The following is a 14,824-nucleotide window of genomic DNA, read 5'->3' on the forward strand; positions in this document are numbered from 1 at the left end:
ATGTCTGTAACACCTGGTAGGCTCCAGAGGGTCAGCCTTGAGCCTGCTCACCTATCTACCTGTGCCCCCAGGGCTCCGAGAGCTGGGAGGCCTAGCCTCTGTCTTGGGCTGCAGGGCTAATGCAGAGCCTGCCTGCAGAGTGACCAGTTCTCAGTGAGACCCCGGGTGGCAACCTGGAATCCCAGAAGGGGTCAGGTGGTTCGATATGTGAGTTGTTGGGGTCGCTGAAAAACTTCCTCTCGGCAGGAGGGGGCTGGGTGACGGGCAGGGGATAGGCCTTTCACCACCTCGTCTGGGGAGAGGTTCATAGTGGCCACTGACATGATGGCCTGAGTGTGGAGTGGGCCTGTGGGCTCTGTGCGGGTGGCCAGCAAAGTGCACCCATTAGCCTGGCACTTATGCTCGGCAGCAAGGCAGGAAACAGGGCCTGGGTGCCAGGTGTCAGGGTGTGCCTGACTCGGGGCTCCGGGACAGCTCTGGGGGTGAGTGCACAAGGGGCTGGCAAGGGCTGAGCTGTGGGGGAAGGGCACCTGGCCAAGATGGGGCTCTGCTGACCAGGGAGGCTGAGGGGTCCTGACCAGTGATCAAGGGCTCTTGATCTTGGGGGTGGGGGTTCTTAGCTGGAAATGGTGGCAAGTAAGGGGAGCTGGTGGAGGTGCTAGAAAGACCTGGGACGCCAGAGCACCTTGGAAGAAGGTGCTGGAGACTCTGGGAAAGACCCACAGTGTCTTGGCCTGTGGGTGGGCGAGAGGCAGCCAGGCAGAGCTGATGCTCTGGGTCTGGGGCCTGGGGGCTTACCTGGGTGACAGGGTGAAGTTGATGAGGGTGAGTTTAGTGGAGATCTCAGGTGTGTAGTGTGGGTTGGGCAGCTTGGTGGTGATATACATCCTGAAGTCCTCATGGTAGGGGATCACCGTGTCCCCCAGCTTCAGCACTGTGTTCCCCTGCTGCTTGTATGTCTATGGTGGGTGGGATGGGCAAGCGCTGTGGCCCAGGCTTCACCGGGGAGGCAGTGAATGGGGCTGCCCTGCCCCCCGTCCAGCCTGACAGGCTGCCCCCACTCCCCTGCCACTGCAGGCCCACCTGCTTGAGCAGCACAGGCTCCAGGGCCGGGTCCAGCTCCTCGCCCACATTCTCCAGAAGGCAGGGCTTGCCAAAGCGGATGGCATTTTCCATGCTGCGCAGGAAGTCTCGGTCACTCAGCTTGAACACATCCAGCCCACTGTCCTTCTCCTGTGGGCAGAGGGGGCGAGTGGGGGCTGTGGGAGCTGCCAGCCCGCCCGAGGCTCAGCTCCTGTCCCTGCACCTGCTAAGCCCGGCTGCGAGGGGTGGCGGCACCAGGCAGGTGGGCTCACCATGTTCTTGATCCATTTGTTGGCCTGGCCCTGAGGGTCAATGAAGTGGGTCCAGCGCTGGGAGAACTGGTTGATGACCCCGTTCTCCACTGACAGTGTGTCATTGGGGAGGCCAGCAATCTGTGGGGCATCAGGTGCCAGACTGGGTCAGGGTTGTCACACAAGCAGGGTCAGCTGGGGTGCTAGCTACTCCCAGCTTCATGCTTGGCTATCTCTTCCCTCTCCTTACGGCTCCCCCGTGGAGGTAGGCGCAGGTGACAGTGGGCACAGGTGTGAGCCCACAGGGCCCCCTACTCTCTCCTGCTCCTCGGCTGGATCCCGACACCCTCCTTCTCTGGCCTCTCTGCCCTCTTGCCTACTGAGTCCCCCCTCAGTCAGACCATCTCCCCAGAGCCCACAGGCCATCAGTATCCTGGCCTACGCTCTCCCTTGGCCTCTGCCAAAAGCCTCTGGGTTTTCTGCCCGAGCCAACTTTACCTGTCCTTTAGGGTCTAGCTCAAATCTGACTTTTTTGGGGAAAACTTTCTTAACCTCACCCTGGATGCTGCTCTCCTCCTCCAGCCCACTCTGACAAGCACCCCTTGAATTCTCTGCCCCAGTTAGCTAGATCTGTGCCACACCGTGTCAGCTCGCTCCTCTCCTACCCACAGCCTCTTGCTGGGCCCAGGCAAGTCAGGGGAGTCATCTCTGAGCAGGCCCCGGAAAGAGGGTTGGGGGGGGAAGCAGGAGGCTCCTGGCTCAGCCCAGTCACTTCAGCCCTCCCCCCTTCCCAGATAGGCACCTGCCACGAGCGGATCTTCACAGGGTTTCCCAGCGTCCCGATGAGCGTGGGCTCTGAAGTATGCGGGACCTTGTGTCTTGTGAGCTGCTTGACCCAGTGGTCATAGAGCACTGTGCGGTACTGGCCCTGGGGAGACGCCAGACTCAGGGCCACCCCACCACGACACGTGGGATGCCCTCCCACCCCCCAGCCCCAGTCCCCCAGCACTCAGTAGTTGCACACAGAGGTAGAGCTCAGACGTGGAGTCAGACACTTGCACTCAGGTCCCACTTTGGGTGACTTCCTTGGCCTCCATAAACCTCAGCCCCTCCTCTGTGAAACAGGCGTGATGACAATAGGCCCGCCTGTCAAGGAGGCTGTGAGGACCGAGTGAGATGCACCCAGCAAGCATGCAAGTGGGAGCTCAGGTTTCCCACTAGAAGGCCAGGCCCGCCAGGGCGGGTTTTCTGGCTGTTTCCATGCCTAGAACAGCACCTGGTTCGGATGGGGCGGCTGAGAAGCCAAGTGAGTGCGTGGGGGAAGAGCCGCCCTGCAGGCTGCCCCTTGTGGAGGTGAGGCTGTCGCAGGGAGGGCTGGAAGGCTCCTCACCGTGAAGGGGCCCAGGTAGGCCACAAAGCCAGCGGCCACCAGCACATCACCGGAGATGTTGCCAAGCATATGCTCCAGGTTCTCCACGGTCTCCTGCCAGCGCACCTTCTCATCCGACAGCCCGTTGATGAGCTGCAGAGGCAGCCCCGGGGGGTGGGCTGCGGTTGGCCAGGCCAGGGGCTGGGGAAGGGGTGCAGGACCTGCACCCCCGCCCCCCGCCAGACCCTCGCAGCCCACAGGCCCTCCCCACGGGACGTGCTGACCTTGTCCGCCCGGCCCAGCCGCTGCTCGCACTGCTCGCACTTCAGCTCCAGCTCCTCCTTCTTGGCGATGCATTCCCGGTACTTGGTCTGCATCGTGGCGATGCCGTCCTCCACCTCGCGCAGGCGCTGCTTGGCCTCCTCCAGGATCCTCTGTGTCACCTCCAGGTCGTCCTGGGCCTCCCGCAGGGCTTGCTGCAGGCACAGGGCCCAGGGCCAGCTTGTGGAGCGGCCCCGGGAGAGCCCTCCCCTTCCTCCCCTGGCCCCCCCACCAAGCTGGACCCAGGCCTCACCCGCTTGGGCTCCACTGCCTTGGCCACGAAGTGGTACTTGTGCATGGCGCGTACCCACTGGCAGATGGAGGTGCAGGCCTTGGATACCTTGGCAATCGCAGCCGGCTGGAACTCCTCGTTGTCAATGTATGGCTGGATGGCTTTGATCACCGCCTCCCCGATGTTGTCCTGGGGAGGGGAACCAGGGGCATCAGGGGGCTCTTTCCAGCAAGGAAGCGGTGGTGGGGCCTGCTGAGGAACACCCTGCTCGGGCTCTGAGCCCCCTGCCCTGTGTAGGCTTCAATACAGGTATCTTCCTCAGGGAATAAACACAGTCCAGAAAGGATCCAGGATTTCAGATAATACGATTAGAGACTTCGTCCACAAGAAACTGTGCAGTCTCAAGGTCTGGTAATGTGCAGGTCCCATTAAAAACTCACTTAGCGATAAGGGCTGCTCCTGACAGGTGTGGAGACCAGTGAGTGATTCTGATGCCCAACCAGGCTCAAGTTCAAGGGTATTAATCCTCACCCTGAGAGCTCATCACAACCCAGAGTTCCCGTCCCCCCGGTGAGAGTCCAACCGTGTAGTTCAGGATGAGCCCAGGAATCTGCATTGTTCATGAACTCCCAGAGCTCAGAGCCTGGGACCCGGGAGCCTGAGCACTGGCTGAGAGCACTCCTGATTTGGGCTGAATTAGGTGTGTGGGGCCTCTGCTTTCTAGACTGATGAAAGTGGAGGAGGAAGAATGGGGAAGTCTGTAGGGCGTCCTGCTACCTATGGGTCATTATCTCCACCCTCCCAGTGTGGCCTGGGGTGTCTGAGGCCCCACACTGCCTCATGGCGTGGGGGGGGGGGGGCGCGGGTGCACAGGCAGTTGTCCCCTACCCAATTTCTGGGCTGAAAAAGGTCCCCTTAGAGGGTGGTGGGCTCCAGGCTGACCTAACCATGAAGTAGCCCCCAAGAAAGAACATGGCCATGGATACTGAGAGCCCCAGATAGACAGCAGATGGAGAAACCCAGGGACAGACAGAAGAAGCAGAACCTCAGCTGAGGCTGCATAGAAAGTGCAAGTCTAGGCCAAGGCCATGGGGATCCTAGGAAGGAAAGGGCACAAGAGGGGATCTCTAGGCTGCAGAGCTTTGGGGTGACCAGCCAGAGAGCTCCTCTGGGGCCAGGGTATGGTCCCAGTCAGCTGTGTGTGGCCACAGGGCTGCATGTGTTCAGGGGAAGGGAGACAAGACAGAGAGCCCTACACTGGGGGGGTGGGGGACAGGCTCCTCTGCCTGCTTCCCTGCCTCACTCACGGGCCTGCTCGCTTTGTGCCCGGCACACCCACCTTGTCAAACTTGAAGAGGCCTTCGAGGAAGCGGCCAGGGTCCTGCAGCAGCCCCTTGCCCGGCTCCCAGTAGTCATCCACCTTGGAGCCAGGCCTCTCTCCAGGCACCTTCTTGGGCTTGATGCCCTTCATGATGCACATAGCCTCTATGACCAGCTTCACGCCTGGGGGTGGCCGCTGCATGGCCCGGACCTGCGGGTCGGGCCGAGAGTGGGAAAGGGGAGACCCATCACTACCTGGATACCCCTGGGCAGGGACAGCTGTCAGACAGGGTGGACCCCACCAACGCAGTTCCTACCACCACAAAGGGCATGCCTGGCTGTCCCCCGAGGTCTGCCTCGGCCTGTGGTTCCTTCTGCTCCCCCTCACCCAGGCCTGACCATGAGGTCCTAGATGCTCATTTCTCAGGACCCAAAGCCCTCCATGTGCCCGTCTGGGCCATGGGGGCTTGTGCAAGGAGGTAAGGGCAGACAGCTGGCTTCAAGCCCTAGTTCTACCCGCACCTCTCAGCACGTGACCCCCAAGCGATGTGGAGAGAGAGGGCCTGGGGGCCAGAGGCACCAGGACAGATGCCAAGGGGGAACTTCGGGAGCTGCCTGGCCACCCACCTCAGTCACATCATTCTTGTTGAGGTTGCGCAGGCTGGCCAGGGCTGCGTCCAAGGCAGGCAGCGCCTCATCCAGATCCTTCTGGGCATCGTCAGCAATAGCTTGTGCCTTCCTGGCCTTCTCATTGGCCTTGGCCTCCTCTGCTTGCACCGAATTCCGGGTCTCCTGAGCAATGGTTGTGTCCACCTGGGGGCCAAAGAAAGGGAGGGCCCAGCTGCTGGCATGTCGGGGACAGGTGTGTCCCCCCCCTTTCTCCTCCCTGCATCTCAGTCTCCCCGGGGTCAAGGGAAATGAGAGCAGGGATGCCCCCTTCTCCAAGGGCCCTCTCGGAGCTCCGGGAATGTGAGAAGCCCATTCCAACTGCTCATGGTGGTCCCAGCATGGGGCTCAGGGCTTCACATGCTTGAGCACAACTGCCCTCCAGGGAAGGAGCCCCTAAGCCCTCAGGACATCTCCAGGCAACACAGAGAAAGGCGCTCCCCCACATCACGTTCTTTCCATCTGCTGGAAACATTTGTGATACACTGACTTTGCAGAGCGGGAGGTGACTACTTCTACCAGGAAGCTGTCCTGATGAACTTGCGAATCTGAGATGTCTGCTGTGCGCAGCCGGCCTGCGAACTCGGGGATCTCATGGAGACTCAGAGGGACACTTGGGCTTAATGCCCTTCATGATGCACATAGCCTCTATGATCAGCTTCACGCCTGGGGGTGGCCGCTGCGTGCGGCGGCCTGCCACTCTGTCCCTGCTGTGATTATCAGGGTTTGGGTTGCCTGTCTTGCTCTTCATCATATCCCCTGCCCCGGTGCAGGGCCTGGCAGAGAAGAGGTTCCAAGCAAACTCTTGTTGAATAAACAAAGGACTGCTGACTGAGGAAAACAGGCACCGAGAAGCTAAGCAACCTGCAGAGGTCAGGCAGCCAGCGACCTCATGGTTGCATGGGGACCCCTAGCATCCTCAGACATGGTCAGACGTCAGGGAAGAGGGCCAGGGAGCACCCCCCCACCTTGATCTGCTCCATGGTCAGCACGGTGTCCTTGGCAGCCTCTTCCAGCAGGGGGCGCATCATCTCCAGCTCCTCCTGCATCTTGGCCACGTCCTCGGAAGTACGCAGCAGCTGGTGGATGGGGGGCACAGAGAGGAAATCAGGTGTGACAGGGTACCAGAAAGAGAGCCGAGCGTGGAGGGGACTGGGGAGAGGGTCCTGCAGGGCTGCCTGGCCCTCACTCATGAGTGAGAGGCTGTGGCCTGTTGCCCAGTGAGCCCTGGAGGAAGGGAGCAGTCCCCTGAAAATCTGTGGGGTGCCCTGCTTTGGCCTTGCCCTTGTTCATTTGGTAAGGGAGGAAGCTACCCATTTAAACACGGCAGGCTGCTGACTGAGAGGGTGGGCTGGGCCTCCCCAGGTCAGGGCTAAGCCAGAGTACGCAGAACCATGGGCTGCTAGCCATTGTCCACAAAGCCCCACCCTGGCCCACCTTGTCAAGACCACTCTTCATGCGGTTCTTGGCGGTTTTCAGCTCCTGTTTCTTCTGGCCAATTAGGATGGAGAAAATATTAAGCAGCTCTAGGTAGCTCTTGGGGGTCACGTAGTTGTGACGGGCCAGCTCGGCTAGGTACTCGACACACTTCTTGGCCACCGACTGGTGGATATATACGCAAACCTGGATCTGTGGGGTGGGAGACCACTGATGCCAGCCTTGTAGAGCCCCCAGCAAAGACAGGGCGCAGGGGTGCCCTTGAAGCCATTGCAGCCTGGTCCCAAGGAGGGGGCCACATGTAGGAACCTCAATGCCCCCCACACTGTCTCCCATGATCCTCATAACCTCCAGGTCAAGATCACCTATTCTGCAGAAGAAAAACTTACAACCCAGAGAAGTCAAGGGGCTCGTTTAAGTTCACACATCTGTTAAGGGCAGAGCTGCCTCTGAACGTGGACCCGGGTGTCTCCCAGATCTTGGCCCTCTGCTCCCATCACAGCTCCCAAGACCTGCCTCTCTCTGAGAGTCCTAAGGGGGGACCCCCTCTCCCCTTGGAGGCTGGACCTGGGGGAACAGAGGGCCCAAGGCCTCAGCATAGCTGGAGAGGGAAACAGGCTCACTCTAGTTCTTGGCCCCCAGGTGACCATCACTCTCTCAGGTTGTACCAGGCAAATCTAGCCCCCACCCCCCACCCCCCACCCCCCGGCCATCTGTGGTCTTCAATCGTATATCACCATGACAACCTTGTGGCACTCCCATGACACAGATGAGGAAACAGGCTTAGAACAGGTCAAGTTGTCTGCCCCAGTGCCCATCGGTGTTGGGCCTGGGACTCTCACCCAGGCCCCAGTGACTGTAAGCCCAAACCTGAACAGTTCCCCCTGACAGTTTCCTCCTCACCAAGACACCTACCAGTCCTCGAATTACTTCAGAGTTGGCTTCCAGGTCTGGGATCTCATTCAGGAACATGGTAGCCACAGACTCCAGGGCCTCTGCCGGCCATTCGTTAAACCAGTCAATGGTACAGCAGTTGACAAGGGAGGGGAACTGCCTCAAACGGGCTCGGAAGACCTCTCCGATGGGGCTGGGGGACCAGGAGGCCAAATGAGTCACTGACTTCCACCCCCAGGAGCCCAGGACCCTCCTCATGGCAGGCCCGGGGGCCGTCCCTGCATGGCCACAATGGCTGCCCGTACCTCATACACAGCACCACGTGGATATTGCTGCGCACACGCCCAGTGTAGGCGGCCATGAGGTTGGCCTTGGTGGGCTGCAGGCCCTGCTCCTGGATGTAGGGCCGCATGGTGTTGACAATCTGGTCCTGCTCATCTGAGCTATACAGGTTGGGAATGTCGCCCGAGTTCAGGACATTGTTGATGTCCTCCAGGAAAGACTCATTCTTGATCTGGGGAGAGATGAGAGTACAAAAGCTAAGCTTTAATGATGGCCCCTGGGTGTTGTCTCCCTGGATCTTCATAGCAGCCCCATTTTACAGATCAAACCAGGCTCCGAGAAGCTCAGGGTCATATAGGTGACCTCGCACCTCTAGGTCTAGGCTTATAGCCAGGCCTGCCCTACAGCAGAGACTCTGATCATCACCACTGGGCTGTGGAAGGGCCCTGGGTCCTGGGTGGGAGATGTGGCACCTTACTCTCACTTTCCAGGCCTCCCCATGCCTCAGTTTCCTCACAGGAGGAAACCAGGCCACAGGGAGAAATAGGTCCTTGCCAGACTACATGAGGGGACCCTGGGGGTAGAGGCAGGGCTGGGAACAGAGGGGACCCTGCCCAGAGTGGGACACATTCCAGGGCTTGGCCCAATTTCAACCACCAGCCAGGTTTAAGTGCTGCTCTATTTGTTTTGAGACCCCAGAGCCACCACCTCCCTTCCCCTTAGAGACCTAGGGACAGGCTTCCCTCCCTAGGGAGCTCTAGAGGGAGCAGCCCCCAAAAGGGGCATCATGGGCACAGTGCTTCGGGCACGAGTCCTGAGGTGGGGAGCCCTTGGCCAGTGAGTGTGGTACCACTCGTGGTCAGCCATGGTGCCAGGGGCCTTCTTTACCCTTGGGGTACAGTAGTGACCTGTGCCTCCCTAGCTCTGACAGGCTGGGCTTGGCCCCAGGCACCTGGCCCACCCAACTGTGGGCCCCCCGCCCCGGGGCCCAGCCATCCCTCCAAACATCCACCCCAACTGACAGTAACCTGGGCATGAAGGACTGACCACTTTCTAGGATGCCACACTGGGATGGCGTTGAGTCCAGCCCACCCTGGCCCCTGCCCCCTGCCTGTGGCAGTGGCACCTGAGTGTCGGAGAACAAGAAGGTGATGGGCAGGCTATGCAGGCCCGCCTTGAGCAAGATCTTCTTGACATCTTCACGCCATTCAGTCATGCCGTAGTTCTTGGATAGCTCGATCTGGAAGCACTCGTACTCGGCCCTAGAGACAGGAGTTTGGGTGGAGGCGTGCCAGAGCTTGAGGCCAAGTGCCAAGTGATGGGTGCCCACACCCCACCCCCGCCATCTGGAGTCTGGCTCCCCTCCTGGGCAGATCTGCAGATGCTCCAGGCCCTGAACCTGCTCTCTTACCCCCAGACCTCTGCCTAAGCGGTTCGCATGGCCCGGAAAGCCCTTTGCTTCCATCCTCCCAGCTCTGATCCTGAGAGGAGGCCGTGGCCACCTCGTCTAGGAATTCCCCCTGGTCTGCAGCCACGCCTCCCTCTCCACAGCGCCACAGGGCACTGCTGCTGCCTCTCCTTGGAGCCTGGGTCCCCTGCCCAGTGCGTTCAGAAGCCCATGGCCGGGAGACCTAGCCCAGGGTGGCCCCAGCTCCCCTAGCTGTGCACGCCCGGGGCCCTCACATGTGTGAGGCCAGCCGCGTGAGGGAGCTGCGGCCACTGCCCCCCACGCCCAGCAGGAGCGCGTTTCCTAGTGCCTGGCGCAGGGTGCGGCTAATCCGGCAGATGTGGCTCACGGCATCCATGAAGAGGACCAGCTTCAGCTTGGCTGTGTTGATCTGGTTGTAGTCCTCCATGTACTCCTCAATCACCTGCATCATCTGGGGCCAGGGAGATGGGGAGATCTGGGTCCTCTCTCTATCCCTGTGCACTAGGACCCTCAACAGAACACACCCCCTCCCACGGCCAGCCCTGCTCCTCTGTAGGGAGGGGTGTTGGGCCTGGCTTCAGAAGGGTATGGCCCCAGGCACCTGACCCACCCAACTGCCGGCGCCCCCTCCCGCGGTCCCAACCATCCCTCCAAACATCCACCCCAACTGACAGTAACCTGGGCATGAAGGACTGACCACTTTCTAGGATGCCACACTGGGATGACGTTGAGTCCAGCCCACCCTGGACCCTGCCCCTGCCTGTGGCAGTGGCACCTGAGTGTTGGGGAACGGGAAGCCAGACCTGTTCAGAAGCCAGACCTAAACGAGGCCAGACCTGTGGGATACTAGAGGCCTGGGGGGTGGGGTCAGAGCCCTGCCTGTTTCCTCCGGGCCTCACCAGGTACACTGAGCCGGGGCCCTCATGAGAGCTCCTGGGACCGAGGACAGGATGTACGTACTGGGAAAGCATCGGGAGGCCCACTCCAGCCATGCAGCTCCGAGGCCTCTGACGAGGTCTCTTGCATGCCTCCCTGGGGTCCTGACTCAGACCTGTGCCCCCAGGGGCCCTGCCGCCCCTCTGTGGGTGAGATGATAGCCTTCCAACAGGCCAGCATGTCCATGTTTACAGAGCCTGTCCCAGATGAAGCACAGACTTGTCCCCAGAGGCGGGCTAAGCAGGGCCTGCCGCACCCTTCAGACAGGCAAGGAAACGGGACCTACAGAGGCAAGGGCTGGCCTTCCAAGTCAGAGTCCTGACCCTCCGGTCATAGCGTGCTGGTCTGTTCGCAGGGCTGCAGGGGGCCCGGGGCCTGGGGGGCAGAGCGACGGGGCCCCTCACCTTGTTCTCGTTGGTGATGAGCTCATAGGACTTGACGTCAGAGCCTGGCGACATGAAGTCCCCGTAGAGAATGGGCTGGAAGGGACAGACCTCGACGAAGGTCACCCCCCACTGCTCCATGCGGCTCTCCAGGAGCCTGTCGAACCAGCCTCGGTCCTCGTCGCTCACCAGGCGGTCGCGGAACACGCGGCAGCTCTCGTGGTACCATAGCCGCAGCAGCTGCACCCCGTCCTGCAGCCACCCCCCGTCAGCGCCTGCCCCCTGGCCCCGGAGACCCCGTCCCACGCCACCCTGCCCGCGCCTCTCCGGCCCCGGCTCCACGCTGCCCAGGTACCTGCTGGGACCCAGCCGCTTTAGCAGGGCATCAGCTTCTCCCCTCTTAGGGCCCCACGGCTGCTCAAACCCTAAGCCTGGGAGGAATGCCTGGTTCTCCTTACACCTTCCCGACGCCCCGCCTCTAGCCACCCAGCAAGCCCCTCTGATTCGGCTCCCATCTCTGTGTCTGCTGCCACCTCTATCCCGGCTTTCCCGCCTCCCCCTGGGTGAGTGGGTGGCCCTCAGGAAGTCCCCAGGCCCTTCTCGCTACCTCTTTGGCTATAGCTTGGCAAGGCCAGGGCTGGCGTCTGTCCCGTTCACCAAGTCTCCCCGGCCCCAGGCTCTGCACACACCGACCCATCCAGCCCCCATTCCAAGGGCAAATCAGTCCCCACCCCCACCCCCCAGGGCTCCCACCACCTTCAGGACCCTGTGGCTCCCACAGCTGCCCAGCCCCATCAGCACCCTGACAGCCCACTCCCTGCTACAGTCCTGCTCCGTCCACCTGGGCTTCTGGTTCCTCGCGTGCATCCCCCTCACTCTTCCTCCCCAGGCTTCTCCTACACAGGGCCTCCATCAGGAACCCTCTCTCTCTCTCCTTTGCCTTGCCCTGGATCCTTCTGTGTGATCCCCATCACTGCTGCCATCGTAGGCATGGATCTGAGCCACAAGACAGGGCTCAGCTGTAGGAAAGCAGGGGGCTGGAGCATAGCCTGCCCCCGGCCCCACTCAGGGCCTGGCCAGATCAAGGCTGGGCAGTTTTGGAGTGGTAGCAAGCCCTAAAATCGAGGGGCTGGGGAGGACTGTGAGGGCACTGTGGGCTCTCCTCTGCTGGACACGGGGAAGGGAGCCTGCTGGATCCTCACCTCGACCTTAGCCGGGTTGGCCATGAGCATGCCCTGGAAGACCTTGGAGAGGTCCCTGAGGTTGAAGGTGTAGTGGGACTTGGCTGGGGTGGGCAGCAGCTGGGAGGTGATGGTGGAGTACACCATGATGGTGGCTTCCACGAGGGGGTCCGTGAAGTGGGCGATGGTGGGGGCCCCAGCTGTGGGAACAGGAGGGTGGGCCTGAGTCACACCGGCGGGGGCTCCCTCTATGGCCTCTGTGGATGCTACCTCCCTGGCTTTGCCAGTGCTGGGTTCTCCCCCAGGTGCCCTCGCCCCAGCCCAAGGGCTTGGGTTCCACCCAGCCTTCAGCCCCTCTTGGATGCCACCTCCTTCACAAGCTCTCCTGATGCCCCCCAGCCTGGGGTGAGGACGCTCCTGCTCTGAGCCCCCCCCCCCTTTTACCACCTCATTACCAAGGCTGTCGGGCACTGGGGCACATCCATGGAACAAGGGATAGTAACTGGGTCAGTGCTGGGCGGGGCCCTTACTGCCTTGCCCTGTGGGGCTGTGGGAACTTGGGGCAGAGGGAGTGGAAAACAAGTACAGAAGGGGCAGGAGGGCTCATGAGCCCCAAAGCGGGGCTCATCAGTTAATTAACACAGGCACTGTTCTGGGTCCTGGGTCCAGAGGGTGGTCCCAACAGACACACTCCTCACCTACCAGCCGCCATTCTGCAGGGATCTGCAGCAGCGTGGACAGTGGAGTGCCATGCAGAGGCCTGCCGCAGGACAGCAGTGGTCGGGGAGCCAGGGTTGGGGACATGTGACATAGTGCTAGGCGAGGCCTGGTGAGGAGGGACGCTGGAGCAGAGAGCTGGACAAGGGAGGTGGGAGCAGGCCCGGAACTGGAGCCAGTGTGTTGAGGCCTGGAGTGCCAAGGACCAGTGAGGAGGGGGTGAGAGCAGAGAGGTGACAAGGCGGTCCCAGTGTTGGGACTTGGGCTCTTGCCTGCAGTTGAGCGGGAGGAGTGTGATCCCAGTGAACGTGTGAATGGGTCCCTCGGGTGGGCATGGCTAGAGGGCTGGACGGGATGGTGGGTGGGGTGAGGGAATGGGGATAGGGGGTAGACCTGAGCTGAAAGGAGGGGCCACCTTCCAGTGACAGTGACAGCCCGGGAACATGAGGACTGCAAGAGCGGACTGTTGGTCGGGCCACAAGACTCCAGTGGTGACAAGGACACTCTCCGGGGAGTATTGAGGCACAAGGGAAAGGGGGAGGAGGGTGATGCCAGCCTGAAGAGAAAATGCTCTTGAGCTGTGCTGTCATTGTGAACAGAGGAATGGAGAGACGGCCAGGGAGGGTGGGAAGGGGTCCCGAGGGGCTGTTTTGTGTTTTGTTGTTAAGATGGGGGAAATCAATGACCGCCAGATCCGCCCTGCGTGAGGCTGCCACACCAGAGATGCCTGCTCCTTGGATAGGGCCGGCCTCTTGGGAGCCTCTGCTTCTTTACACAGGGTGGGAGTTTGTTGGATTCCTTTATTCATTCATTCAACTCACATTTACCTTGCTTTTACTGTGGGTTGGACCTAGCCCAGGCAGTGAAGGACTGACTGCTATGTGAATGGTTGAATGAGCCTATGAAGGCATTTGCTCTAGCAGTAGCTCAAGGTCCCCACATGAGCCCAAGGATGGTTCTCTGTGGCCACGGGGACCCAGCCGTGGCCACACCCAACTGGAGCCCGGGGCTCACCCAGGCACCAGCGCCCCACCCCATCCAGGCCCTGTCCAGGCCAGCACTTACGCACGGGCTCCCGGTAACTTCTCTCTCCGAGGAGTCCATCTAGTGGGTTGAGGGAGCGACATGGGGCTCAGAGTTAGGTGGGTCCCTTGCTGCCCACCTTGGCCAGCTGGGCCAAGCTGGACAGCTCCCAGAGCAGCCACCTAGCACCCACCCCCCTTCTCAGAGCAATGTGGCCCCCACCCCTAGCTGGGCCTGTAGGCAAGTTCTGGCCTATCACCACTGGCGACAGGGCAGGCCAGGCCAGAGGAGGGAAGGCCTGACTCCCATCACCCACCGCCTGGTGCAGTGCCAAGGGGAGTTCAAAGGTCAGAGTGCATGTTAGGAGGTGGGCTGGTGGGGGAAAACTGCATCCTGATGCAGCGGAAGATCAGGACCACTCTGTCTATTCTATCTTGGTGGTTTTTCCTGATTTATAAAAGTAACATCCTTCCACCAGCTTTGCTGGGCAAATACTAACATACACGTGTGTACTTATGCAGGTGAATGCCTAACTGTACATATGTATAAATCATATATTCAGCAATCACCACGTGCCAGGCTTCATGCTAGATGCTACATGCAGTGTCTTATTTAACCTCCATGACTTGGGATGGTGGTCACTAATGTCATTGCCCATTATACAGTGCCTCCATCACCCCACCCTTTCCAGCAGCTGCCCAGCTGTCCTAGGAGTGGCTTACCTGGCCTGGGCTTCTACCTTTGCCCAGGTCCTCCCCGACTTCCCGACTTCCACCTGGTGCTTACCCATCCAACTGCCCAGGATGGTGGAGAAGATGCGCTTCTTGCTGACCTCGTCCATCTCGGCAAAGGACAGGTAGTTGAAGTGGCGTGTCAGCCGTGGGGTGATGGCATTCCTGCCTCCACCCGGGGGGCCCATGGCACAGACAAAGTTGATGTCCACCAGGTGCTTGAAGGCTCCTGGAGTGGAGGCAGGAAGTCAGGAGGGGGCCCTACCCAGGGCTGAATTATGACTTTTTGTGGGCCCTAGGCACTTGGCCTTCAAGGGCCTCCTCCTCTATAAAAAATATTAAAAATGCTAATTTATAACAGTATTGGAATAAAGACAAATATATTAATATTATATGATAAAAATGTTCTTCGACCCTTAAAAGTTCATTTTCCTGGTGATTTTAAAAGAAATCAAAACATTTCTTTGGACCCTCAAAGTACTGTGGGCAATAGGCCTTGTGCCTACCCTGCCTCATGGATGGGGCGACCTGCCCTGCCCAGCACACCCAGCCCGCACCCCGCTGGCCCA

General features: G+C 60.4%; 1 protein-coding gene across 1 annotated transcript in view; it reads right to left on the reverse strand.

Annotated features, from left to right (window-relative positions):
- DNAH1 (dynein axonemal heavy chain 1) overlaps positions 1 to 14,824 on the reverse strand; it is a 72,858-nt gene that overhangs the window by 7,635 nt on the left and 50,399 nt on the right. The window contains exons 44-62 of the mRNA XM_045862227.2: positions 14,311 to 14,484; positions 13,567 to 13,605; positions 11,806 to 11,984; positions 10,625 to 10,855; positions 9,539 to 9,735; positions 8,982 to 9,117; positions 7,879 to 8,087; positions 7,595 to 7,766; positions 6,680 to 6,871; positions 6,211 to 6,321; positions 5,204 to 5,389; positions 4,596 to 4,787; positions 3,278 to 3,445; positions 2,988 to 3,179; positions 2,725 to 2,856; positions 2,137 to 2,262; positions 1,356 to 1,475; positions 1,084 to 1,233; positions 799 to 959 (exon numbers count right to left, since the gene is read on the reverse strand). Of these exons, the coding sequence (XP_045718183.1) occupies positions 799 to 959; positions 1,084 to 1,233; positions 1,356 to 1,475; positions 2,137 to 2,262; positions 2,725 to 2,856; positions 2,988 to 3,179; positions 3,278 to 3,445; positions 4,596 to 4,787; positions 5,204 to 5,389; positions 6,211 to 6,321; positions 6,680 to 6,871; positions 7,595 to 7,766; positions 7,879 to 8,087; positions 8,982 to 9,117; positions 9,539 to 9,735; positions 10,625 to 10,855; positions 11,806 to 11,984; positions 13,567 to 13,605; positions 14,311 to 14,484 (3,067 nt within the window). The remainder of the gene's footprint in view (positions 1 to 798; positions 960 to 1,083; positions 1,234 to 1,355; positions 1,476 to 2,136; positions 2,263 to 2,724; positions 2,857 to 2,987; positions 3,180 to 3,277; positions 3,446 to 4,595; positions 4,788 to 5,203; positions 5,390 to 6,210; positions 6,322 to 6,679; positions 6,872 to 7,594; positions 7,767 to 7,878; positions 8,088 to 8,981; positions 9,118 to 9,538; positions 9,736 to 10,624; positions 10,856 to 11,805; positions 11,985 to 13,566; positions 13,606 to 14,310; positions 14,485 to 14,824) is intronic.

Source organism: Mirounga angustirostris, unplaced genomic scaffold, assembly GCF_029215605.1.
Source record: "Mirounga angustirostris isolate CCGP_5_RB_7025 unplaced genomic scaffold, mMirAng1.0.hap1 SCAF_1, whole genome shotgun sequence".
Classification (NCBI taxonomy): Eukaryota; Metazoa; Chordata; class Mammalia; order Carnivora; family Phocidae; genus Mirounga; species Mirounga angustirostris.